Genomic DNA, 27,714 nt, shown 5'->3' on the forward strand with positions numbered 1-27,714 from the left:
TGGTTCCAACCGCCGTGTCTTTGTGAGATGCGGTGTGGGTGAACGGATGATCTCTGCATGTGTATTTCCCACCGTAAAGCATGGAGGAGGAGGTGTTATGGTGTGGGGGTGCTTTGCTGGTGACACTGTCTGTGATTTATTTAGAATTCAAGGCACAATTAACCAGCATGGCTACCACAGCATTCTGCATCGATACGCCATCCCATCTGGTTTGGGCTTAGTGGGACTATAATTTGTTTTTCAACAGGACAATGACCCAACACACTTCCAGGCTGTGTAAGGGCTATTTGACCAAGAATGAGAGTGATGGACCGCAGAGTGAAGGATCAGCAGCCAACAAGTGCTCAGCATATGTGGGAACTCCTTCAAGACTGTTGGAAAAGCATTCCAGGTGAAGCTGGTTGAGAGAATGCCAAGAGTGTGCAAAGGTGTCATCAAGGCAAAGGGTGGCTATTTGAAGAATCTCAAATCTCAAATATATTTTGATTTGTTCAACACTTTTTTGGTTACTACATGATTCCATATGTGTTATTTAATTGTAGAAAATAGTAAAAATAAAGAAAAACCCTTGAATGAGTAGGTGTTCTAAAACTTTTGACCAGTAGTGTATGTACAACAACACCTTGGAGACCTCTTCATGTAGTAATTTATACATTTAGGAAAGTGATACCATGTAGTAAAGTATTGTAGTAAAGTCTATTTTACGGCCAGGCCTGTGTAGGAAAGCTCTGGGTTTATCTAACGTTAGTCTCCTGCCTTGGCTAGGGTGTCACTAAGGTGTGTGGGCACAGTGATTGATGGCCCAAATGCCAGTAAAAGCCACAGGCGGAAAGCACACCAGGCACATCATGATAGCTCTTAATTTATTGTTAATGCGATCATTGTTGCCATTTAAGTGGTTTTGTAAGCAATCTACTGAGGGCAGGCTCCTCTTCCTAAACCTTTCATCCTGGCTGCTTCTGCCCTCACCCTGGCTGCCCTCACTTCATCCACTTTCTAGCTCTCTCTCTCTTCTGCTCTATCCTTCTTTATTCTTTCTCTCTCTGCTCTCTGTTTTGTTTTGAAAGAAGAGGGAAGAGGGACACACACATGCACACCCACACACACCCTTGTTGCTGTGGTGGTGTGTTGTGGTGAGGTAGGGGCACTGTGTAAAAATGATCAGTCCTCCAACAGCTGGGAGTGACGGCAATGAAACAGCAGGTCCAGGATCTGCTTTATTGTTTATCTGTTGTTTATGGGCCAGTATTCAGCTTTAATTACTACTCTAAATTAAATTCGAACAGGCACCCAGAGACAGCCAGCTATTTCACTCTGGGGCAGGAACAGCAGCCACAAATATGCAACAAGGCTTCCATCTTGCGTTTTAGCTGAGTCCCTGGCTTCCTTTCTGTTGTGGTTTCATGATTTTTTTCTCTCCTCCTCTCTTTTTCTTCCCTTACTTTTTTGGGGAGCTCATTCAAGCACACAGAAAAGCTGTACCCGGGCCTTGAAAAAATAGAAAAATAAGCCAAAGGTCCGGAAACTGCCAGATTCAGCAGGCCTTGTTCGCGCTGTGCTAGCTGGGGCTTTTTGGGTTTGGCCAGGGAGTCCTGTCCCCACCAGGAAAGACCCCCCTCTAGTGAGCTCAACCACAATGACCCTGCCTAGAGGGGCCCCTGGCCAGGGGTGGGAGAGCTGCACACACTGCAACACACACTGAAAACACACACCACACCACCACCAAGGCACTCTCTCTTTCTCTCCCTCAACCTCACTATTTCTCTCTCTGCACCTCTCTGGGGAGTCTGTGTTTCTGCAGAACATGGGGGATTGTTCAATTGCTGAAAAAATGTACAAAACGTTTTATCTTTTTTTTTTTTTTGCTGGGCCTTTTGGTAGTAAAAGGGGTGGAATAGAGTGGAGAGGCCTTTTGCTCACCACTCAAGATGTCAAAATGGATTTGGTTTTCATGCATAGCTAATAATTACAGGAGCGGACTAGAGGGGGGTGGGGGGTTGGGGGGTGGAAGAGGGGAGAGAGAGAGTTCCCTACCTTGAAGTTGTATCAGTAGTGAGGATTTACTGTAGATGAGTGAGTCTGTGAGTGTATCTGACTGCACAATGTTTGGCATGGACATGAAGTGGAGTATGCTTCATCCCTTTCCAGCTCAAACACACTTTGGGTGTTGTAAACTGATAATGGCCACCTTCTTCGAAATAACTCCTGTTTTTCAACAACCACTGACATCAGATTTGACTTACTACTACTTCATTGATGTTTCTGATATCTCAAGATAAGCTCAGAAGAAATCAAAAGAGCTGCTAATCAAAAGAACTGTAAGCCGAGCCAACGCTGATAGTCTGATGGTGGAGAGCACTGAGCTGCAATCTCTAAGGAAGCCTATTGAAACTTCTCCCATGCACCAGTGCTGTTTATCAAGCTAGAACACTGGGAGTTCTGCTCACAGTCAGTAAGGGAAAGTGCAGAATTTGCCCTGAAGGTGATAATACATATTTGCGTTTTTTGGAAAGAAATTCAGTTTTTAAAGAAGTGTGTGAGGGAATGAGGTGGAGGATGAGGCAGAGTGGGTGGGGGGTACCCAAACCCTCTTTCCAATGTGTCAAAATCTTAACTGGCAATCTCTACTGACAGCTATGAGCATGCTTCACCTTGTTTTACTGCTTCACAATAAATTATTCCGTAAGAGGGGCTACACATATTTTCTCACTGGTTAAATAGTTTTCTGGCAGGGGTTCAGAGTACTGCTCAGTGCCTAGATACAAGCGAAAGATTACGAATATAAATTTTGCTCAGAGCAACCATCTCGAGGCCTGTATCTACACACACACACACACACACACACACACACACACACACACACACACACACACACATATACACACACACACACACACACACACACACACACACACACACACACACTACACACACACACACACACAGTCTTTCTCTCTCTGTAAGGAAGGAGAGGTGTGTGAGGTGTATACTGTAATGTACATCTCCTACCAGGAACTCTAAACTGTCAAAGTGATGTCTTCATTAACATGAGGAGGAAAACAAGAGGAGAATTCACACTCGCCAACACATCCACTCAGCCATGGTCAGAGACCCCTTGTGTAGGGCTTATATAATCAGGAACATTTCAACACGCGCCGGGAAACACAAGACCCAAAAGGGTGTCCTTAAGACTTCTCCTTTAAAAGGAATTGAGAGATTTTTAAGCCCCACACACCTTTTAAAAGTGTTCGCAGAAAAAGGTTGATTCTGTTGTGTTTTTGTTTTTTTGTCCCTCACAGAACCCAAAGGCTTGAACTGGAGCTCTTGTCTTTCCTTCTGCCTCCCTGACTCTCTCTCTCTTTCTTTCCCTCTACCCCTCTCCGCTCCCCATTTCTTTTTACCTCAACTAACCTCCACCCCTTTTAACAGAGGCTAACCTGTTAAATACCTCATTAACGAAGTAAGGCACACGTTTGGCTCTTTCACTGTGGGTTTAAGTGTTCCGACTAAGGAGTGTATTTTTCTAACGTGGAAATATGGTCGAGATGGGAAGCCTATTCATGCGTGGAGTGGAGAGGAGAGAAGAGGAGAGGGGGCTCTGTCAGAGTGGAAGGGTCAGAGTCGGGAGTCAGGGAGAGCTTCAAGCATTAACGTAATTGCAAGAATGTGAAAAATGAGGCGGCTGAGCTCCTGAGCGGAGCGAAAGGTCAGAGCGAACCTCACACAAAACAACTGGCTGGAGAACGGCCTCATTAGACCATTAAATCAGCGGCCCCCTCTCTCTTTCCTTTCTCTCTTCTTTTTTCTCATTCACACTCTTTTTTTCTCTCTGTCTTGATTTTCTCTCTCCCTCCTCATTTTCCTGACTCTCTTTTTTCTACACATTTCTCTTTCTCTTTACATCTCCTCGTCTTGTCGACTCTCTTTTTCTCTCTCTCCTCCATCTTTTCCGTGTGTCTGAGGGGCTTTTTCACCCAGGGGTGTGAGCTGGAGCTGTGTACAGTATTTAGGCTATTTTGGTCTGGGTCAGGGAGGCCCAGGTCTGGTCTGGGTCCTACTTGGCATAGTGCTCAGCGTCGTACGGTAACTGTCTTGGGCTATATTGATCAGCTGTTACTGGATCCGGTGGAGAGAGCAGTCGATAAGTGCTCTGTGGATTACAGGTCACTTGTACTTATGTGTGTAAAATAATCAATAGGCAGTGCATTTTTCTACTCTCCTGTTCTCTCTACTCTCTCTGCTCTCTCTGCTCTCTCTACTCTCTCTGCTCTCTCTGCTCTCTCTAATCTCTCTACTCTCTCTACTCTCTCTACTCTCTCTGCTCTCTCTGCTCTCTCTACTCTCTCTGCTCTCTTTGCTCCCTCCCTCTCCCCTTTGTGCAAACCTCTATTCTGCATCGCTTAGTCTCTCCTACTACTAGCTTTGCAGGAATGACAAACAATGAATATAAAATAAACCTGAATATAACCGAAAATCCCTTTGACAGATGCACCTACACTTGCTTCTAGAAATGGGCTAAATGTGGGTTAAATCTTTGAGCTAAATCTTAGAGCTACTTTCCACCTTGCTAATTCGCAGTGCACCTCGTGAGCCGGAGTTACTGTCACCGCCAAGCCCCTTCCGCTCAGCCAGACAGCTGCCTGTAATGCAACTAGTCCTGACACGGGACCACCACAGATCACCTCTAGGAGTGTCTCTGTGGTCAGTAATGGTTCAGCAGCACAGTCACTCCAACAGGCCCACAGACTCAGAGAGACTCTATGATTAAACCAGCACAACCACAGAACACACACACACACATATACACACCATCGATACATTTGATTGCCTATCGGCAAAACGATAGCCGTGATTGGACATGACAAGTGTCTGGCCTCTTGTGGAGACATACTGTGAGCGAGAGAAGAGTGTGTGTGTGGTGTGATGAAATTCTATGGAAACCCCGGACAGAAACGGACACAAACAATAACACACACTCGTGCACACATACACACACACACTGCCGCCAGTGAAAGGAGATCTGACTGCAACAGAGAACACTGAAAACAAGGGCAGTACAAGAAAGGAAAGGCTAGTGGCTAATCAACACTGTTGTCTTAGCAAAGACACTAGTAAGATAACAGAGTTGGATCACTTAAGTTTGTTCTGTTTTGGTGTTGATGCCTTGTGTTGATGTCTTCGTTTCAATACTTCAACAAATGTGAATACAAGAAAAACTAAACAGTTTAACTATCCAAAATGCAGACTCACAGACATGACTTGCATTATAACTGTAATAGAGTGTAGTTAAAAGAATGCATTATGATAGGCTGGCTGGCAGTCCAGACTATAAAAAGCACAAGCTGTTCTGAGCTGTAAATGGGCTTGTAGAGCTAGCAAAGTTAATATGTTTTAAATGCTAGTGAGAACTGGCAGAAATATCCTATTAATCACCAGCTTTTCTTAGCACTCTGTTCAACTCTACCTCTAAATAGCTACAGCAGTTAGTAAGCTGCTCTGTGTATAACGTGTGTGTGTGTGTGTGTGTGTGTGTGTGTGTGTGTGTGTGTGCAAGTGAGAGAATACTGACACTTTGACACTATTTCTAATGAGCAGTAAGTGTAAATTCGATCGTCTCCAAAAGTAGTGTGTTGGCAAGTGTTTAAAATATTATGTTGCATGTGTGCTTGTATGAGTGTGTGTGCATGTGCATGCCTCTATGTGTGTGTGTGTGTGTGTGTGTGTGGGGGGTGTGTGCTGGCTCACCTAGTTCGCTGCTGTTGTCGCCGCTCTGTGAAGCGTGGCCCCCGCTGGAGGGCCCTGGCGTGCCGGCCGAGTGTGTGGAGGTGGCGTCATCGTGGTCTCTCCAGGAAGCTGGGTTCTGCATGGGTTTTACAAAAAGAGAGAGAGAAAGAGAGAAGGATCCATCCGTCCGCATTCCCCATCCAAACCGCAAACCAGGAGCGGAGAGCGTGGAGAGAAAGGGAAAAAGAGAGAGAGAGAAAGAGAGAGAGGGAGATCACATGAGTATGTTGGAAACGTGAGAGTGACATCTGTAAGAGTCTACAGTGCAGTGAGGATCTCTTGGACTGCTTACATTTCCTGGGCAAGCAAAGAGTTCCACTCATTTTGCCCCTAGCACACAATCAACAATGCCACTACAATCAAAGGCCAAAAGAAAAAAGCCTAGCGCATTAAACCGTCAAGCACTAAAGTCTAAACTCTGCAATCAAACAGTTTCATTAATACATAAGAGCGCACAACACAGCGACGACGGTTAATGTGCCGTCTGATTTTGAACGTTGCAGGCAGGGCGCTCGCTGAAGAATTGTCTAAACACATATGGCCAGGCCCTGTTGAGTTCGTTTATACCGTAACCAATTGAGACTTCCGTGTCTAGTGAGAAATATCGAGGTAAGAAGTCTAAATACACCACAAGAGCTATTCATCATTAGCACTGTCAGAAATGAAAATAAGATATGACAGTGATTCTCCCTCTAATCTGCCAAAAATGCACACACACGCCCCTACACACAGAGAGAGACATACACACCCGCACATTAACACACACACATTTAGAGAAAGTACAGAGCACTCCTACAGAGCAAACTGGCTCAAATAGTGGTGCAGTAATAGTTTTTACAAAAAAATGTAGAGCTCATAAGTAGAGTTTCTCCTTCCTCTCTCTCCTTCCTCTCTCTCCTTCTTTTCTCTCCTTTCTCTCTTTCCTCTCTCTCCTTCCTCTCTCTCCTTCTTTTCTCTCCTTCCTCTCTCTCCTTCCTCTCTCTCCTTCCTCTCGCTCCTTCTTTTCTCTCTTTCCTCTCTCTCTTTCCTCTCTCTCCTTCCTCTCTCTCCTTCCTCTCTCTCCTTCCTCTCGCTCCTTCTTTTCTCTCCTTCCGCTCTCTCTTTCCTCTCTCTCCTTCCTCTCTCTCCTTCCTCTCTCTCCTTCCTCTCTCTCCTTCCTCTCGCTCCTTCTTTTCTCTCCTTCCTCTCTCTCTTTCCTCTCTCTCCTTCCTCTCTCTCCTTCCTCTCTCTCCTTCCTCTCGCTCCTTCTTTTCTCTCCTCCTCTCTTTCCTGGTCATTCCCAGGTCCCTGCAGGTCTGAACCGGGAAACAGGAATTCTACAGTACTGTACAGGAAAGGCTTTAACAGTGCCACACGAAGGCAGGCTAAAGGGGGAATTTCCTCTGCCATTCACACCACAGAGAGACAGACTGTGAGACACCCCTGTACACACACAGCACAAACAGACGCATGAGTCACACACACACACACACAAATACACAGGCTAGCCTATTCCAATTTAATTTGTCACCTGAACACGATGACAAAATGTTGGCGAATATTGGCCCAATGTTGTCTGGGGGCCTGGAAAAGCGGCCCCTTGAAAGGAGCCCAAGCCAAACAAACACAGGCCTGCACCAAGGCTTCCCACAAACCTCAGCCCACTTCTCCCCGCTTGCTTTTTTTCAGTCTCAAACACACAAACACACATACATATATGAAAAGGGGGGGGGGGTACACGGCACAGAAATATTTCAAAAGAGCCCGTTTTTTACCATTCTGCCTCAGCTCAGTAGCGTTCCTGCTGAACTTTCGCCTGCTCGTGAGGCTGTCCCAGTTTGAGTGAGCTGTTCTGGGGGAGGACAGACAGGAGAGGGCCTGGAGAGGAGTTCACGGGGAGAGGCTATGAGACAGCAGCACAGAGCGGTTAGCTGACTGGCTCGCTGGTTCCCTTGGGTGCCTGATCCTTATGTGCTGCTGCTCCAGCTGTGCCTATGAGCAGCTCATCTCAGCAGCCCTCCTTTTATCTGGTACGTTTTCAGGGAGGAAGGCTGTGTTCTCAAACAGCTTAGAGCGAAGCGGAAAACAGCAGACAGACACAGGCCCTTCAGCCACAGCGCTCCACTCCAACCCCTCTCTGTGTCAGCTGTTCACCGGATGGCAATCAGATAAAGAGCTGGGAGAATTACCCAGAAGAGGAGAGGAGGTGGGAGTAATAAGGCAGGCCGAACGATAGCCCCCGCGTGGGTTTTAGCCCTTCTGAACAAGGGTGTGGAAAAGAAAAACGTCCCTACTTAATTAAGAGGGGATGGATGATTGGGATGTGCTGCTTACCTGGGCTATTGATCAGATACACATGGGCTGAGATGGGCTTTGATGCGTCCAAGAGCCTTCGTTTACAATTATCTGTATATTTTTTACATAGAGAGTAACATCACTAATGTTAGCCATCTCATAACTCTTCGTTTAAGTCTCACAAGCGAATGTCATAAAAAATGAAGGGTAGAGCGATTGCGAGAGTGAGAGAGAAAGAGAAAGAGAAAGAGAAAGAGAAAGAGAGAGAGAGAGAGAGAGAGAGAGAGAGAGAGAGAGAGAGAGAGAGAGAGAGAGAGAGAGAGAGAGAGAGCGAGAGCGAGAGCGAGAGCGAGAGCGAGAGAGAGAGAGAGAGAGAGAGAGAGAGAGAGAGAGAGAGAGAGAGAAATTGAATGAGAGAGAGAGGGAAAAAGGTGTCAAGAATCCCAGGCAGTGTATGATATATTTAGCCAGAGCCAGGCTCCATTGACTCCGAATGGGCTCTTGCTGTTCTAAGGAAAGAAAATGACTGGGTTCCATTTCCTGACACTGAAACACCCATTGCCGGCCAGACTGGCCTAGAAAGCTACAATACAGTACAGTACACTAACTAACTAACTAACTAACTAACTAACTAACTCTCTCTCTCTGTCTCTCTCGCTCGCTCTCTCTCTTTCTTTCTCTTTCTCTCATCACATCCACAACACTGCAGCCAGCCAGGACAGCTTCTGATCTGATGGCCAGCTAGGCCAGGGCACCACATGGATTTAATGCAACGGCTGAATCGATAGGACTTCATTTAGTTATCATTGCACAGTAATGTGTCATTTTTAATGGCTCTGGTACTAAATTAAATTCAGAGACACCTTAGCTAATGGTGTTAAAGGGAGTGATATTTGGTAGTGAATTACTAGCCAGAATTACAGTAAATGGAAGCTTGGCCAGGGATCTAGGCCTGGACTAAACTAAGCCCAGTTGGTCACTGTAACATAAGCAAAGACCAAACAACAGTAGGATTATTATGTAGGGCCAAACATATGCTGATGTTTTCATTTTGTCAAACAGACGCCTCAGTGTGCATATCTGTCGCTCACCTCTCTTCAATAACCACTCTCGCACAACATAACAATAAATATCACAACACCGGCATTAACTTTCCACACTCAACAAGGTTAACCTTTCTGAGCTATGAAGGGTGTTTGAGTACAATAAACTTCAAACAAGCTAGGAAAAAAACCTACGTCACCGAAAAGGGTCTTCCTTCATCAATCTAAAAACCAAGAGCGCTATAAAAAAACAGAAGATGAAAAAAAAGAAAAGCCCGTAGCACCACGTCATGTGACTACTCCCTGTAGCTTGGCATAATTACGAGTTAAAACAAGGTTCACTCCATGCTCTTCTCTAATTGTGTTGAAGAGCACTGTTACCAGGAGGAGAGACGAGAGCAGCAACGAGCAAACACAACACAACACACAGCGCAGGCAGACAGGCAGACAGACAGGCAGACAGGCAGACAGGCAGACAGGCAGACAGGCAGACAGACAGGCAGGCAGACAGGCAGACAAGCAGACAGGCAGACAGACAGACAGACAGACAGACAGACAGACAGACAGACAGACAGACAGACAGACAGACAGACAGACAGGCAGACAGGCAGACAGGCAGACAGGCAGACAGACAGGCAGACAGGCAGCACAATAGATAGAGTAGATGGAAAATAAGATACAAGGCAAGCCTGGTCTCCCGGAGCTGACTTTTCTATTTGCTGGGGTTAGCGTCTCACAGCTGATAATGCAAGTTGTAATTAATATAAAAGCAGGAGACAATATGGAGGAGAGCCTTGTAGTGCATCAAGGCCACAGGAGAACAACTCACTCCTCCACTCCTGTTGTCTTCCATTTCTCATTTACACACACACACCTGCCATGCCCATCGCAGCAATTTCACCAGCTTTTTTTTTTGTACATCCCTTGGAATGTCAAATAAAATTGATTTAGCACTGTCATTGAATTTTGTTGGGAGGGGGGCTGAAAAAGAGTAGAATGCAGAGTGATTCAGGGGACTACACTGGTGTACAGTGTAGACTCTAACACCACAGCCTGCAACGGCTTGGCCTGGGAGGCTCCTCTACTGAACATGTCCCATATTGCTGACACACTAGAAACATACAGCATCATTAATCATAGCCGGCTGACATTTCAAGACGCATCTTACCACCCCTCATAAGCAGTTAAAGTCCTCGCACATTTTGGTCGAATTTAACACGTAATTATAGAGACAAGCCAAAAAAAGATGTTAAACGTGAAGGTGCTCTTCTACTAAACAACTGAGCATTTCACAACACCTACAATTATCCTCAGAGAATAAAAAGGAAACATTAATTAAGTATCTAATAATTCACTGTTGCGTGTTTTAAGAGACAGGCCTGGGTGACTGCCTGAGTGTATGGTGGGGAATTTACTTCTGGGCGAAATAAGTCTCATTCATTGCACTGAATGGCACATTACATGTGCAATCATTCTATCAGAATGCACAGATAAAAACGTGATTCCACACCATTGAACGCTATGTGATTTACGACATTGACTCATACAAACATGAGAACATTACTCATCAGTTTCACAACTGATTTATTCAAAAATACATCTACACTACACATGACAACATCTTAGAGTACAACTCAAATATTTCAAATGATGAAACAACAAGAAAAGGTATTGCGAATACACACCACTGAGCAGTAGTTATTTGGAATATGCATGGTGCAATAGGTGTAAAATGCAAATAATCTTACACCTTTCCTATTAATACGATCATAGAACTACAGCTTCAGAAACATGTTTTAGCTCAGTTGTAGGTTGCATCGGCGTCCATTGCATGGAGCTAGGAGGGAGGGACGGGTGGGTAGGGAGTGTGTGGGGGACTGCAACAAGTTAGTCTCTCTCTCTCCCTACTACCCATAGTGATTAGACATGCCTGCCAACAGGCCCCTGCATCTGAATACAAATCAAATAGGAAATGTAGGCCCAGACATCCTACCATCACAAAACAATTGTCTGGAACAGTGCAGTCAGGCCACTAAATGACACATTATTTTGATGGGGGATCCAAACAAAGACAGTTCGGTCAGCGAGAGCTAGTGCTACTTAAATTAGAACACCTTCCAAAATGGAGAAATTCCATGGTTCAACAGCACTGGAAGCCCCGGAGGCTAGACGTAGGCTAACACAGTGAGGCAGAATGTATGATTATGGAGCAAGGAGCATGTAGTGCTAAGCATAGGAACATAAAGAAACAGGACATATATTACATGTCCAATGATAACAATAAAAGTAATTGTACATTGTACAAGATATCATATTATAGGTTTGAATCCTTGTCATCGTCATTCCATCTGATAAATGAGTTTTTACGGCCCAAGCCTTTACCAGAGAATGAAATGTAAACACTAGTGTTTTCTCTCTGGCCGTGCAGAGCTAGGATAACCTACATAACCTTTGTGGGAACTACAACCAACAGCCCTCAAGCGTTGAGAGAAAAACTGAGAGTGGCAGAAACTCAAATCTCACAATATTTCTTCATAACAAACTATGCACACGTCGTAAAAATGATGTCAATAACATGTGTTGGAGGAGAATTAAAACCTTGGCTAATATGTACAGTTTGGTGGGAAAAGGCTGTACAATAGACACGAGGAGGCACAAAGAACAAATTCATTAGAACAGATCATATTCAGCAACCATTAATTGTAGACTATTCGGCGCCTTAATTGGATGTAGCACAGAGAAGACTGAAATGTAATTTCATTAATTAAAAGACATGCGAGCACAGCGACTGACGAACGACACCACAGCACCGATCGTTTGTTAAGATCCAGACAGTCCCTTGTTTTCACTGTCCATGTGTAACAAAACATGATAATTTTTTATTTTATTTTACAAGTGATGGGTGCTTGGGGGGGGTTGGGATTGTCATAGAAATCCAACAGAAGAAATCAACAGTGCCATAAAGGCCCCATCTGACAATGGTATAATCCAATCAGCTCTGACAATACAGTGTTGAAGTGTAAATAACACAGCACTTATTAGGGTCTACTGTCAGGTAGAGAAATGAGGGGGATAGAGAGGGAGAGCAGCCAGGTCACATCAAATCGACTTCAGTATTCAACGTTTGTCCAGGTCCCCAGGATATCGGGAGATGCCTTCAATACCGTCCACTAGGGGCAACTACCATCTAGTGGGCTTGCGTGCTCTGGCTCCGAGGATCGCGGGTTCAATCCCAAACCTTAACTCTTACCTTAACCTTAACCCTATCCCAAACCTTAACCCTTACCTTAACCAGTCGGAATTAATGCCTAAACTTAATTGTCAAAAATGTAAGTTTATCCCCTGGACAAACGTTGAATACTGAAGTCAGACCATGATACCTTGTTAGAGAGAGAGGGGAAAGGGGTAGAGGGGGAAAAACAAGCTCAACGGGCTGTCTCCTTCACCGTGAAGAGCCTTATCATCTCCAGCAAGCCCAACTTTCACCAAATGAGATGTAGCCCTGGGCTATATATTAAAAATGCATATCAAAGCAAAGAAAAATGGACGTGAGAGATTCTAAATAAATAAATTAGCATATCTAACTATCAAATTGCCTTCCCCTCTCCAACTAGAAGAGAGGATAGAAATGAATAATAAAACAGAAGCAAAATAAATAATAATAAAATAAATAAAACAAAACAAGTGTAGCTGCAACTCAGCAACCCAACAGTAGGCCTACACACACGTGTTGCTATACGCAGATTTCAATATTGTGTTCATTCATATTATTGCTCATCATATTTGAGGCATATACAACTCAAACTACTGAAATATGATATGGAAATGAGTGTGCATACTGTGGGGGACATAGCCATTAACTACAGTGTTTTAGGGCCTGGTTAAGCACAGGGCACTAGAATATACACTCTTCTGTTGTATGCATCATGTATTCTTCATAGTTTGAGCCATACTGTTTTTACTTTTATATCAGCAATTATATTTTGCACTGCATTTGACACTACTGTCAAGAAGTATAAAAAAAAATCGATACATATAAATGCAACAATAAATATATTATCAGCCTATCACTGTACACATTACGTTTATAACAATGTAACACTGTCAGTGTACGCTACAGTGCACATCTTTTTTTAAACATTTGAATAAAGATCATCTGAGAGCATGTACATTATTAGCCTATTTTCACACTACAGTTCAGCACTATAGTCGCAATGTAAACAAGGTATAGAAACGCATAAGCAACCTCCTTCTGCTTTAGTAAGGCTGAGCACAACAATTAGCTGTAGTAAAATTATCATTGCTGCCACAAGAAAGAAAGAAATCGCTCCAACCTAAATAAAACAACTAATGAAGTGGTCAGTGTAAACGACCCCAAGATAAATGACTTGTCATGCACCTTCAAGTTTGTTTATTGCTGGTTCTGATTTTTCTTTATTGACATATTTAATTAGCTAATTATCAAACTAATATTTATCACAAGTGGACCCGATGACAATTGCTTAGGTCTAAACATTGCGAGGGAACATTGGAAATTGGCTTGAGTATCAACCATCTGCCACGAAACAAACTAGGCTAGTTTATCTAATCTCTTCAGTATAAACAACAGAATGCCTCATTTCTACACTTCGCCTATTCTAGAGAGGAGCTCCACAATATTGAGCTTTTAACTGCTGCTCGGCCCCACTTTGCTAAGGGTGTTAATTGTGTTTTAATTCACCTTATGCATTGCACTCTGACTAGCAACTCTGAACAACGCGCCGGCTATTCAAAGGGAATCAACCGCTATTATAGCTAAACCCAACAGATGCAGCGCAGTGACTTTGAATAACACTTAAATCTGCTTTCCTTCCTAATAGGCTTGGGCTCGTGCTGCTCAGATATAAACCAGTCACTCTGTCACGAAATACACACCCCGAATTCACCAAAACGTCATCCCTACAGCCTATTTAATAGGGATATTAGATCTGATCCCAGATATTAAATCAATAATGAATTATCAACTGTTAGGCCTTTACACAATGCACCGATTATATGCAGCGCCCGTTTTTACACCGGAAAAGGCGTGTTTAAGGCACGGGATAAATCTTCAAATGTAAAGGCACTGTACTTCAGGTGTATGTAATTGAATTAATTATTATGGAGCCTCAAGGCCATAAAATTGGGGTGCAGATGAGAGAGAGAGACACTGCAGAGCAAAACCACCGGGCGATCAATAAGAAACAATTAAACACATTAAAATCAACAGCAAGTAACGCCATTGCAGCACTGCCAAGCCGTGAGGTAGGCCTAATACCACATTATGAACTTGACATTGATGGTAGCCCATACTGATTATCACTTTCTCCCTTTCTGCAGCAAAATCCGAAAGCTTTTTTACGCACGCTCCAAATCATTATCGTCTCTTACACTGTCTCCCGAAATTATGCCCTTGTCTTTTTTATCATTAGTCCACTCCAAAAACGTGCTATTCTATTGTAATTCTGAGCAACAGATAATCGCTTTCACATTCAATGTCCAACAATCCATATCCCCACTAAAAAACAATCCATATTCCCCCCAAAAAACATAACACACATGCACACACTCTCGCCTTCGGTCACACACACGCTCTCTATCACACAAACACACACACACACACACACACACACACACACACACACACACACACACACACACACACACACACACACACACACACACACACACACACACACACACACACACACACAAACAGTTATTATACACACATGAATGCCCCTAATCAAAAGACTAAAACAATAACTCACTGCTTTGTATCACAACTGACTTTTGACCTAAAAATATCGATTTCCCAAATGCATCTGCAGCATGCAACAGCACCAACAGGCCTCCTGCTGAGGACATATAGCACAACACAGGCTAAACGGTGGCGATAATGACAGTTCACACCATGTAAAATAGTCAACAAATTACACCGTTAGTAAAACACATTTGAAACAATTCTAACAACAATAAAATGTCACAAATGACCATTAGAAAACGTCTACTTCAATATTACCAACAACAAACAACACGCACTCACAACAACGACGCCGTAACAGGCCTCTATAACTTTCTGATAAAACTATTATAACGATAGAAAAGCGTATTACTTACGTGATCGGCTAGGTTGGTCGAAGATCCTGAGAGCTCTTCGTGGTCTGACTTCGAGCTTCCATCCCGCTCGTCAATAACTAGATCTATTGGCATTTTTCCTTTCAAACAACTGATGTACCGGTGGCAAAAATTGTCGCAGAGCTCGTGCACCTAGAACAATGAGAAAAAAAAAAAATTAAAGATGGGGAAACGGTGCAGACAGTCCAAGAATAACTAGCCTACAATTTAGGGGCATTATCGGCGCAAGGAAACAATAGTGAAATTGTTGCAGCGCTTATTATTCTCTTGAGACCAGAGCAACAAGTCGAACGGAAAAAAATAAACACCATGGGTAAGCTCGACATATAATAACCAGTTGGTGCCAAATCTCCAGATTTCAAATCTGTGATATTAGCATACAAATAATGTCAAAGCATTATCAATATGGTCAGTGTATTGTAAAGGCCCAAGAGTGTGAATTCAATCCAATCACTCTGAATTATTTTATGAGTCTCTTTATCACAATTAAACATTATAGTATTTTAATAGTTGAATATTAATATTTTTCTCTGAATAATGTATTACATCACACGCAATATCAACTAATTTTCTGCAAAATACTGTCTAACTTTCACATTTGTGTAACAAACTAGGCTACTTACCATACGAGTTATGTCAATACAGGGCCACATGCTGAATCTAAAGCTGATCACGTCTCAAACACTATAATCACACAATAAAAATATGAATTGTAAAAAAAAAAAAAAAAAAAATACCTTTTCTAATTCCAAAAGGTGAAATCGTAATACTTGTATGGCTTGTATCATCTGAAAACAGGAATAAACAACAATAAAAATCAACATTTTTGGTGTCTTTAAATTATGAAAGTATAATGGAATGGTAAGCATAAGGCTACACATTGTTATTTTCACTTCATATAACAAAAACACACTCTTGCATTTTCCTGAAGTTTAGGCTATGGGGTTATCGAGCAAAGTTATGCTTCCCACACTTATCGTGGTGTGTAATACTGTATTCGCTATTCATTTAACATTTGGAAAATAAAAATGTTAAGATTATCTAACAACTGAATTAGGCAAGACACATTTGGTCAACCGAGCCAATTGATGTGGGCTACATAGGCAGCGATTTAAGCGGCAAATGAAGCCCCATTGCTCCCAATGAGTGACCATGGCGCAGGATTCGCCCAGTGAGAGTCCCAGCGCTTTTTAGCCTAATCAGAGGCTTCCCTCTCGGCCTCCTGTAGGCAGCGTAATGCTGTGCCACTCGAGACCCCTCAGAGCTTCCCCTTGTTCACTTCAAAGAAACCTATCTAACATCTGTGTTGTGCTTTTGCATCAAATCCTTACATATTTACTTTGCGATGCTGAGAACACAAGAGCATGGTTTAAGTAAAAAAAACAAGCTAAGTAGGAGTAACAGTTACACCAACAAGGGAATTGAAAGGCAAACGGTCGTGCATAGTGCTTACCAAATTGTCCAACTCTGGATTTGATGAAAATAAAGGTTTTTCTGCTCGGACCTAGAATAACACCAAAGATGGAGGGTTAATTCGACTACTTCTTACAGGCGTTGAGTGCATTTAGTCATGAAACCATTCCAAAAAATATATATTTGACTTGCAATAATGCAATAATGTTGTATAATAAATAAAACACAGTTCAAAGTTATATTATGTTTGTATTTCATGTTGTGTAGACATTAATGAGTCAATATCACCAGTGAATTTGCTTTTTAACTTCGACATTATATAACCTAACAAACACAATTTTTATTTTAAAATGTTCAACTATAACTTTAAAAATCCCAAAAGTGAAATGTGTAAAAAGTTAACAAGAAGATACGTGTGCCATGAGCACTTGGAAAATCCTATTAGGTTTTTAGAAAAAATATAAAAAGTGACCTGTTTGGCAAAGACTGCGATGTCCTCGTTGAAGGAGTCGGAGGAGCAGACATCGCCGCCTGCTACCCCAGGCTCCCTCGGAGTGCACGTCGCCAGCTCGCACTTCTCAAAAACCAACGCGAGCAGTGGGAATAATGGGTGACTGCAAGAGGGGAAACAGAGCCTGAGCACAAACCGGCAGCCAGCTCCTCCACACAGGCTTAATACAAGCTAATCACACCGCGACATAGCAAGTTAAAGTTTTAAGTAAAACTAAGGATGCCAAGGAGTGTAAATAGTGAAGAATTTGTCAGGAATAATTTCAACTACTATACTTTCCAAGGTTTTGACTGAGATAACATTTTAAATGTCTCTTCAAATTCATCCATGGCATTAGCCTACTTTGTAAACATTTTATGAATAAGCTATGTGCACATTAATGGCAAAATGCATTGTTTACAAATTACACTATTTGTCCTAAATTTTTCCAATGCATTTTACGCACGGACACTAACGCATTAGTGCTGACTATTATAATGTTTTGGGGATTATACCAAATATAAACTCGGACCTACCAACTTGTTTAGAAGTAGCCATAACCATACGTTGCAGTCTGTGTTTATGCCCTTGTTACAATGGGCCAATAAGATGCATCCTTCTATCTGTTTAGTTTTAATTGTATACTATAATGGTTATCCATATTATTTTTTAAATGTAAGTTGTGATAATATCAGATGACTGATAAACATAAACCTCTAGGTTTTGACAATACTTTTTCCAAAATAATAAATAAAATAATACTTGAGCTAAACTACACTTCTTGTAAACTTGCTAATGCATTTAGGCCTTGCTGGGTTAACTTTTGCAACAAGTAAAACGTTCATAAGTCAAAACACACTGAAAGCGTAAAATAGATTAATAATAAGGTATGTAATTATAGTCCACCTACCCATAGATTTGATCTTTATCCCTCTTTAAAACATCGTTGACAGCGGAGCCCATGCTGTTGGGCATAACGCTGGGATGGGGTGCATGAGCACCGTAGTGCTGGCCATGGAGCGGTGGTCCATGGTTCAAGTGATGGACTTGGGGTAGCGGCCGTGGAGCATGCGGGTCTCCGTACATAGACGCCGGGACCCCGACTCCGTCCATCCCACCATAATGGGCCAGCTCATCGTACTGGAATAAAACAACAACAAAGTCAGAGGATAGAAACTCACGCGTAACGTGGCCAAAATGTACGTATAGGCTAGTTATAAGGTAACATGTTATTGAAGTCATAGTAGGCTATAGTCAAAGCGATATAGTGAAACTAGGCTACTACACCAGCATTTGAAAAAAGTAGGCTAATCCTTGTGCCATTCCTGTTGCTTTGGCAGAAAAGGCAATCGCCATGGCTAAACTACCAAGTTAATACATTGATAAGGTTTGTATTTGTAATTACCAAAAACATTTTAAAGTTCTGAATCTCCGAAGGTGGGTTACTTTGGCAAAACACCGAATTACTTAGGAGTCCCTTTAAAAACTGCTCCACGAATGCCGCGGAGACCGTCGGTTAAGCAGAGGCTTTCACTCCGCTTGAAGAGTAAAGGTAGCCTACTGCAAAAATGTCAAATAAAACGGCTTAGATATGAACACTTTATAAATAAGCCGCCACTGACAAGTGGATAGCGATATGGAGGCCCTCCTATAGTGGATTTGTATAGGTAAGTGTTGAAGATTCAAAACCTACCCTTTGCGCCATCAGGCTGCGCTCCAATAAACTCCTGGATGTGTCGTATATTTAATATCCCAGTCCGGTTAGAAAGTGATTTAGTGGTAAGCTTCCTTTTTCAACCAACTTTGCGAATTCTCCTATTCTCCAATGTGGTAGAGTACAAGCAGAAGCATCAGGAGGAGTTTTGCAATTTTTCTTGTTTTCCTCTTTCCCCCCAAAATAAAAAAAAATGTCAAGCACCAAACTGAAGGTTACAACCGGCCCATCAACAACCTGCATGTAACTAAACTGTCGTGTCTCGTGGCTTTTTGCCACTCCAGCTGTCAATCAAAGCCAGGGGTTGTCAAGGTAATGAATGAATGATGGTTGGTGATGATGTTCAAGAGAGGATGAATCTTTTCAGCCCGTTTTCATCCAGCAAGTCCGCGTCCTCTTTATGCCTCCAGATTGCTATCTTGTTTTATTATTACTGTAAAAAGAAAAAGCAATAGAAATTAAGAGATTGCAATTCAGATCTTTCCTTTCCCCGTAGCTATTTCGTCTATCTCGCAGTCTGAGATGAGTGAGTGTCAGCGAGTGTTGGCAGGTTGGCTGCTAGCTTGCTTATAGAACAGAGTCAGTTTGCTGCGCTGATCCGCGGGAGAATGAAATGACGGAACCCGGAAGTAGCGGTGGCCATAGCCAGTCCTACAGCAGCTACAGAAAGAGAGGAGAGACCAAATCCTGTGATATGCAGAGTATGCACGAGGACGGCTTCAACTCCTAACGGGGGGAGCCAAACAACACAGATTCTACACTCCCAGACAATTCCCTTCGCCGATAAGTGAGAGACAAAAAGAAAAGCAAAAAAGTGAAGTAGCCTATTGTGTTCATCTGCAATGCGTTTAGATCTGAAGAAGCGTTTTCCTATACATGCCAATGCGGACCTATAGCTCTGTATAATAAGAGTAGGAAAAGCCCGAGCTAAGGTGTACGACTAACTTGTTCTAGTTTCACTATAGCAAATCGTCTGAAAGAAATACGCGTCGCACCTCGTACGGTTCACGAGTCAAAAAAGTTACCATAAATATGACAAATAATGAACAGTAGCCTATTGTTCACATATCACCACTCATACTTATTGTTTTCACTCCAAAATATTCTAAACTAAGAATCCGTCAAGCCATCAAAACATGATCTCTAGTCAAATCATCTATAATGACACTGTAAAGATATCTGATTCGTTTTGAGTTTAATTTATGAGCATGACGCTTACTTGTTATCTTGTGTTGTGGTTATAGCCGGTGTGCCTAGTATGAAATATCTCGGTAATACCTTTTAATCGTACTGCTAATTATAAACGGGGCTGTTTAGAAAATTAAACGATATGGCGCACCCCTTCTCAGTCCAGAATGAACTTTTCCAAAAAGAAAAAGCTTTTGTAGAGAAAGTAATTTTGTATGTTTCTTTCGTCCAATCCCCTCTCTCGATAGAAATCTGTGCCTTACCTCAGAGTAGTCAATTATCAAAGCTCCCCAAGATCATCAATCATGTCTTGAGTTTGAAGTTTAGAGGAGGAGCAACGCTCCGGCCATCGATTGCGCTGAGGCTATAGCCCTTTTTCCCTGAGCCCAAGCTTTTTTACGCACAAAACCGAAACAGGCCATCTATCCCTTTTAATATTTAGCTCCATCAATGATAATATACACTTTTGCGCAGATGGCATCATCGTTATATTGATATGTTTTCACATAAATTGATACATTAATGGCTCCGTGACATTTTTGGTGGTTGTCGAAATTAACCATTCATAGGTTGGATGAGCTAGTGGGTTGGATTCAGCTGTAAGGTCAATATACTCCCAACAAACAAACGCGCCATACGGTTGCTTGGGATGACAATAGAAATAGCAATTGAAAAATATTTAATAAATGAAGCACCGTGACAACAATTATGTTTGTTGGCATAAGGGGGTGGGAAGCCCTACAAGAAAAAGTAGGACTGCAGGGTTGACGAACGGCCGTGTGGACAGTTCAACGTGCAATAGCCCGAGAAGGAACTACAGTGTTATGCGCAGAGCGGTATGCATCGTCTCCAAATACCTCTGACCGCTGTTACATTCTGTGAACAGAACCAGGGGCTGGCTGCGTGAGCTTTTGAAGACATGGGTTTTTGATATTAGCCCGACTGCTTATAATGATATCGTGCACTATGACCTGTACACTAACGTTAGCCTTTTTCTTCCGGACAAACATGGTAAGTGAATCATATTATGTCCTTTGTTGTGTCTCGTAAAACGGAAGGTTCTCCAACAGTGCAGTTGTGGAAAGTCAGGCTAAGTAGCTGATATGATTAGGGCTATACAGTAAATGTATAAAATTATTCAGTCGCATATATTTTGGCCTAAAGGCGGGTGGTGTAAACATTCGAAGAGCTTGTGAAAATTGCGGTGGTGATTATATGTAATAGCCTTGCTCTTCCAAAATGTACCTCAACCTTTTGAACATTCAAAAGTTGTATATTTTAAAAATGTATATAACACAATATTTTAAATGTTGAAGAAGTTTATTTTAGGTATTTTACTTATAGTTCTTGGTACAAGCTAAAAACATGCTATTCATTACAATGCAATGCAATGGTGAATCCAAAATATAGCCTCTATCAGCATTCAAATCAAACATAAATCTGAAAAACATCAAATAAATCAGAATCCTGTTAGTGAGACATTATATTTTAGTTATGGCAATAAATGCACTTTTATACACTCTTAATCCTCGTTCTGGATATTGTATTTCAATCCTAATACTTAATAGTCTTAATATAATGCTAATTCATATTTAATAATACGATTAAATTAGCCTTATAAAACATAGAACATAGCCTAGATTAAATGGAGGATACCTCAAACATGTTCTCATGGTTTTGGAAACATGCAAGTGTTTGCAAACCAAGACCTTTCAAGTGTCCCACATCATGCCCAAGTCCCCATTATGTTTAGCATTACATTTTCAATAAGTGGATTTCCCATTGTGTGACTTTTCAGGTTAAGGACTCATACATATGAACAAAATCTGTGTTCAAGTAGACGCGCAACTCCGTCAACATGCGGCTCCGTTGCCTCTGCAGAAGATGGCATTAACAGGCGGTAAAATTTCATCTGGTGGTGTCAAATTGAGGTCAGTTTAGGGTTAAAGCTCTCGGTGTCCGTGTGGGACATGGCCAGCTGCGTTTGGATTCATTAGGGGGCAGCGGATCCATTTCAAGGAAAACACTACTGAGACAATCACGAGGCTAAAGATCCACTCCGTGTCACATCCTAAAAGAGCACCTACTGTAAAAAAAAAAGTAACCCCCAAACTCCCATTTCAAAACAGACTCTAATATCTCCACTATGCAATGGCTTCCTCTAAATTAGCCTGGTAGCCTAGCTTGTTGCTAAATATGGATAAATGTTTTGTTGATTTAATTCCTTCAAAAAGGTCACTGATACGAATCGGGGTTTAAATCCTCTTAGTGACCTTAAATACTTCTTTAGAAACAATCACTGCTTAACCACAGGAACAAATAACATCGGCCTAATCTTGTTTGTTACTTTGTTCTGAGTTGGCCAGCCTTAGTATTTGAGATTATGCAAATAGGAAAAGCTAATGTTGGCTATAGAAAGCCCACAGATAAGACTAGATCATAGACTTTTCTGAAGGGGACAGAAAACCAACACTGTTCCCTCATCTCTTTCAGTAACCTAAAGGTCAATACAAAGATAATTCTGAATTGCGTTCAGGTATATTTGACTTATGGTAATTTTCTGAAGTTTTACAGTAGGCTTTTGTTCAATTGATGTTCAGACAATATCAATAGTCGAATGTATATGTTAAAATCTAGTTATTAACTAACTATTCATTTATATAGGTTTGTTTATCTCAGTGTTTACATAATCAACAGTGAAGTTTTTTTTGTTTATAAGTGGCCCTGTCAATGTTTTCCTCATGCAACACATACGGCATTACCTCACCAGGCTGAACTCTTTCTGACCCCACGTGACATGTGACTAGGGTCCCAGAAAGTGGAATGAGCAACTCAAATACTTGTCAAAGTTTCGCGACTAACTGTAACTTCTTCAGTTCCAAAGCCGTATTTTCCCCTCTATCGATTCTCAGATTCTGGTGTCTGAGTAGGGTGAGAGAGAGGGGGTGGGGTCGGGAGCTACACAAAACGTAACTGTGGCGTTCTCCCTTGAAAATCCGTGGGATCTGTCTCAAAGACACTTAACATGCCTAATGCGTAAAATATGCATTCCTCTAGCGACATCTGGCGGATTGAACAAACGCCAAACGTTGAATTGCGACACTATTTAGAATTAATAAAAAAAATAGGTAATCTTTATGAAAAATCTAATTTGCGTGACAACGAAAAATATGCATTATAAATTGTGATCATAACGAATTCATTTTTATATTAACCATATATGTTTTTAAAGTGCAATTGAAGATAGGCCTATTTGAAAAATATTTTGTGAGGAAAGAGAATGGATTCGAATGCCTATGTTATCAATATATCGAGCATAATTTGTATCCCACCAAACTATTTTATGAGTGAAATGTGAACCACGCAGGGTGATGTGTAATATCAAAACTGTAACCAAAATTGTACTATTCTTCTAAAGATTAGGAGTAAATAGAGAAACCCAGTGAGGCAGTTGGGACCATCATTAGTTATGGTTTCTGGCTCAATTCATGTAAAGGAATTTACTGGTACACAGGCCATTCATCCCTCAATGCAATTACACAAAGGTGTTTTTCTGTACATGAAAGCTCCCCCCAAATAGATAACTGGTGTAATTAAAAATGACACATGAAGCTCTGATTATTATATTATTGTTATTATTGTTATTATTGTTATTATTGTTATTATTGTTATTATTATTATTATTATTATTATTATTATTATTATTATTTGCCTGTTATTATTACTGTTACAATCCGTTAATGTAGGCCTAATATTTGACAGTGTTGTCAAGTAAAATTAATAGCAAAATCACAAGCAATCAGTTTCAATCTTATCATAAATCTGAAAAATATGTCAAATTTATTTTCACATAAACACGTTTGAATTACTGTCATATTTCGTGAAATAAATATATTTTAGAATGTCTCAGCAATCTATTATTTATTCCCCGTCCACATCGTCCGAATAGATTCATGTTGCGTCACTCTATTATTTCCATTATAATATAATAGAATCCCCCAAGGTCAATACACATTTGGTTATGTTTAAGGTGAATACAAATTTGGTTATATTTTGCCATACTGTTTTGATATCTCCGAAACGAATTTCAAAACCAACCACAATTTATCATAAGGACACTAAGGTTTTCTTGCAAGAACATGCTATCATACTTTTTCCATGCAGGTAGTAGTTGTCTGGATCATTACCGAGAGCTGAATGAACATCCCTCCCGACGTAGCACGGTTTCAGCCAGGCATGGCGAGATTAGTGACCGTGGCGAGGACTACAGTCATATGCATCAAATGATGCTGAGGAGCTTGTATTGTGTGTTTATCCTGAAACACTGGGTGTGCAAGAGTGGCCTAACTATAGCCTAATAATTTGTCATTGTCCCCTTCGTATCTAACTGTCTGAGCAGATATAAAGAAATGTGTAGCTAGACTATCAGTTTACAGAGCACATTGGGGGGCAAGTATTAATTTTTATTTTAGGATTGAGGAGGTGGACACGTAAAAGGCCCATCTCCCCACATTACGACATGTAATAGAGAGAAGTTTAAGTGGAGTCCGAGAAACCGAGAAGTTAATAGCGCTGACCCTCTCGCCGTGCCTCTGTCGCTCATCATTTCTCAGACTTAAGGGGCTTAAAGAGGCAGTAGGCTATGGGCACACCTTTAATACATATCAAACGCTCTCTTTCTTATCTACATTATAGGAAATACATGCATCGTTGCGTGTTATGCGGATTTGGAAATAGAAACATGTCCAATAAAGTCGCCCTCCCTAGCTGATCAAAGGGGAATATGGCTTTAGGCACCAAAGACACTACCCCGTCTATTTAAGCCATTATTAAATTGTATTAATTCCCCTCTCCACTTTAAACTTAACATAAATTCCACCCATGAGTTGTTTGTCCAGTACAGAGGGGAAAAATTTAACTGTTACATTTTGATGGTTTCATCATGCCCCGAAATTGAATTCAATTGGACAGAATAATCAAGAACGCAAATAGAATGTGTTCGGTTGCCCTCTGGACAATTGGAGATGTTTTTATGCCAGCCTTGATGGCAGACGTGTCAAGATTCATAATTAGGCATGCAGCTTTAAACCTCGGAATGTATGTCAGACACACATCCAACTAAACAGATAACCATATCTTATCTTAACGCAAGCTTCTGACACCGCACGAAAACCCCACTATGGATTTAGCTACTTGCAGACCTACAGTTGTGTTCAAGTGTGAGAATAGGCCATCCACGTAATGCAGCCTATGCGTAAAAAGTCGATGTTTGCAAAGTTTTCTTCTTGAAATTGTTCAATGCTATTTTATATATACGCTATTTACGAGTTACGAGTTATAGCCTGTAGAAATGTTTTATAAATGTTTTATAAAAGTCACTACTTGCTATATAATGCAACACTATTAATTATAGTTTTCCTACAGGAACATTTTGTGAAAGTGACATACTGTAGGCTACTTTCAGATGGATCTGCCTTCATGGGCTTGGACATATTTTTCAACTCGCCAAATTGTCTTATCAAAAGGCAGGTGAATATAGCCCCCATATGTGTCTATACATCTTAACAATTATGGACCAGTTATGGAACTTTTGTGTAGTGGTCAATAAGAAACGTTAAACAAGAGGGAGTTTTAATTTTGATAAATGTGTATGTTCATCTGTCATATACTAGCCTATTGCCCTGCTACTTTATGAAATATTTTTCAACTTACATTTGTGAGATTCTTTATGTTGTACAATAGGAGTGTAGTTGAACTGACAGAGGGGCAGGAGTGGTTGTTTCCACCAGGGTGGGGAGTTCGAGTCATATAGGTTACAGCTGCATTACATTTAGGCTATGTAGGCTATAGTGAAAGACTGACTAGAGATGAAAGTGAAATGATGAGAAACACTACTCTGTTGTTCTATAAACACTATTGAATAGGCTTTCATAATAAATATGAACATTTAATACATTTAGTTAACTCAAAAATCTTTAATAATGTTCTTGGGTAATGTTAAATGTTATGTCTCCAGTTGAGCCACCTGGACCATCATTGTTTACTCTCCCATGTGTGTAAACTTCAAGTGCCCTACATGCTGATAAATACGTGTAGTATAGCAAGCTCAACAGTCAAGTGTTGCTTGAAAAGATTCGGAGGTATCTTTGTGTGTATTTGTATCTGCCCTTAAAGTTTTGATACAATTAATAAATATGCGTGTTTTATAATTGATGATATGGTGTTGTGGTGTCATGACATTTTATGTATTCTTTATTGCGTTCTAGATTGTTCTGTGGTTTATTTGAATTTCACATAAGCCGGGTGTAGACTTACAGATCCTACAGTGGAGCACCGCATTGTTCGAATTTTGATTAAAGGTATAGGTTTGGAATAAAACCAATTGAAACAAACTATTGACATTGCTGCTCACCTAAAGACAACCCGAAGTGATTAAAATAGCTATTAAGAAATTCAAGAGGCTTCATGATGTAACTAGTGAAAGGTCACATATTAATCCAAGAGTTTGGTCTCTCAGTCTCTGACTGCTCTGAATGCAGTGAGGGTCCTGTGTATTTCATATGATTTACTGTTCCCAGGTCACATTTCTGTTAGAAACCCTCACTGACTGACCTCATGGATACTCACCACACAACACAGGCCGCTTAGATTACAAACACCGGCTGGCGTACATCTGAAAACACACACCAACCGACCGGTATCAGTTAACCTAACTCACACACATCTCAGCCGTGACATCTCAGACGATTGTTAGAGAGAAAAAATAAAAATAAAAGATGCAGGTAAACAAATGCAGATGGCACGTTTGTTCCTGTTTTGTTTTCTTCCTGCCCCCCCCCCCCTCTACAAACCCCCCATGGATCTGAAGGAGTTCACATGATCAAGCAATGTACCCAGGTAATTACCGCACATTGTCAAATAAAGCGACCACTGATTCAAATGAGGAGTGAAATATCAAAGAGCAGCGTTGCCTTTGCAGCCAGCCACTTATCCACATAGGAGACAGAGAGGAGATCTGAGGCGCAGGGGGACCTTCAGAGAGGAAAGGCACTGACAACAGTCAGACGCCAATTCTTTAGATAAATATCAACGTAACCAAACATGCTGGAGTTCACCTATTATATAATAATATAGCATGTACGACACACATTCTACACGTCCATTATCAACACCTCATATCCTCAGGGTGACCGTGAGAGCAACCTTACTAAGAGATATTCAATCCATTTCTGATTATACTTCTGGTTCACTATCCCATGAGTCAACTCAAAGGTCAAAGGTTGTCAATCTTACCAGTCAGTCTGGTTGTTGTGGTGAAGCAGTGCCTTCTGGGCAATCAATTACTGCTGTATCTAAACATGACAGGGTAGTCACACAACATGGCATCTTGTCACATATAAAGTTATACCCATGTAAATATATGATTTACTGGTACCTAGTTTTTAATAACTAAATTACCAACAAAAAAGAGAAAGTAGATAAATAATTGTACTAAAGTCCTGTATTACAAAGGTACATTTATGGCCTAGATTCTTAACGTTTCAATTTAATGGTGTGACGGATGCAGGGAAAGCAAACAACCAAATAGTTGTTTACCAAGTTCTGTTGTCATGCCTTCTTCCCCAGAAGTGTTGTGTTTAGGAAGTGAATTG

General features: G+C 41.3%; 1 protein-coding gene and 1 long non-coding RNA gene across 6 annotated transcripts in view; one reads left to right on the forward strand and one right to left on the reverse strand.

The window, feature by feature from the left end:
• Positions 1-20,238, reverse strand: part of LOC121539459 (homeobox protein Meis2) — a 90,997-nt gene extending 70,759 nt beyond the window's left edge. For 2 of the 5 annotated variants that reach the window (XM_041847968.2, XM_041847966.2), the window contains exons 1-7: positions 18,854-20,052; positions 18,071-18,300; positions 17,143-17,284; positions 16,711-16,761; positions 15,995-16,045; positions 15,240-15,389; positions 5,746-5,860 (exon numbers count right to left, since the gene is read on the reverse strand). In XM_041847968.2, coding sequence (XP_041703902.1) covers positions 5,746-5,860; positions 15,240-15,389; positions 15,995-16,045; positions 16,711-16,761; positions 17,143-17,284; positions 18,071-18,300; positions 18,854-18,865 — 751 coding nt within the window. In that variant the 5' untranslated portion in view covers positions 18,866-20,052. Of the gene's footprint in view, positions 1-5,745; positions 5,861-15,239; positions 15,390-15,994; positions 16,046-16,710; positions 16,762-17,142; positions 17,285-18,070; positions 18,301-18,565; positions 18,808-18,853; positions 20,053-20,093 lie in introns of those variants that run through there. The other 3 variants (XM_041847967.2, XM_041847972.2, XM_041847971.2) reach the window with 3 other exon arrangements.
• A 217-nt stretch (positions 20,239-20,455) lies between these two features.
• LOC121539460 lies at positions 20,456-26,275 on the forward strand. Its single transcript, XR_005995368.2, has 2 exons — positions 20,456-21,073; positions 24,227-26,275. It is a non-coding gene; the product is annotated as an uncharacterized LOC121539460 (long non-coding RNA).
• Positions 26,276-27,714: the final 1,439 nt, after the last annotated feature.

The sequence above is a fragment of the Coregonus clupeaformis genome, chromosome 25, assembly GCF_020615455.1.
Source record: "Coregonus clupeaformis isolate EN_2021a chromosome 25, ASM2061545v1, whole genome shotgun sequence".
NCBI classification, from domain to species: domain Eukaryota; kingdom Metazoa; phylum Chordata; class Actinopteri; order Salmoniformes; family Salmonidae; genus Coregonus; species Coregonus clupeaformis.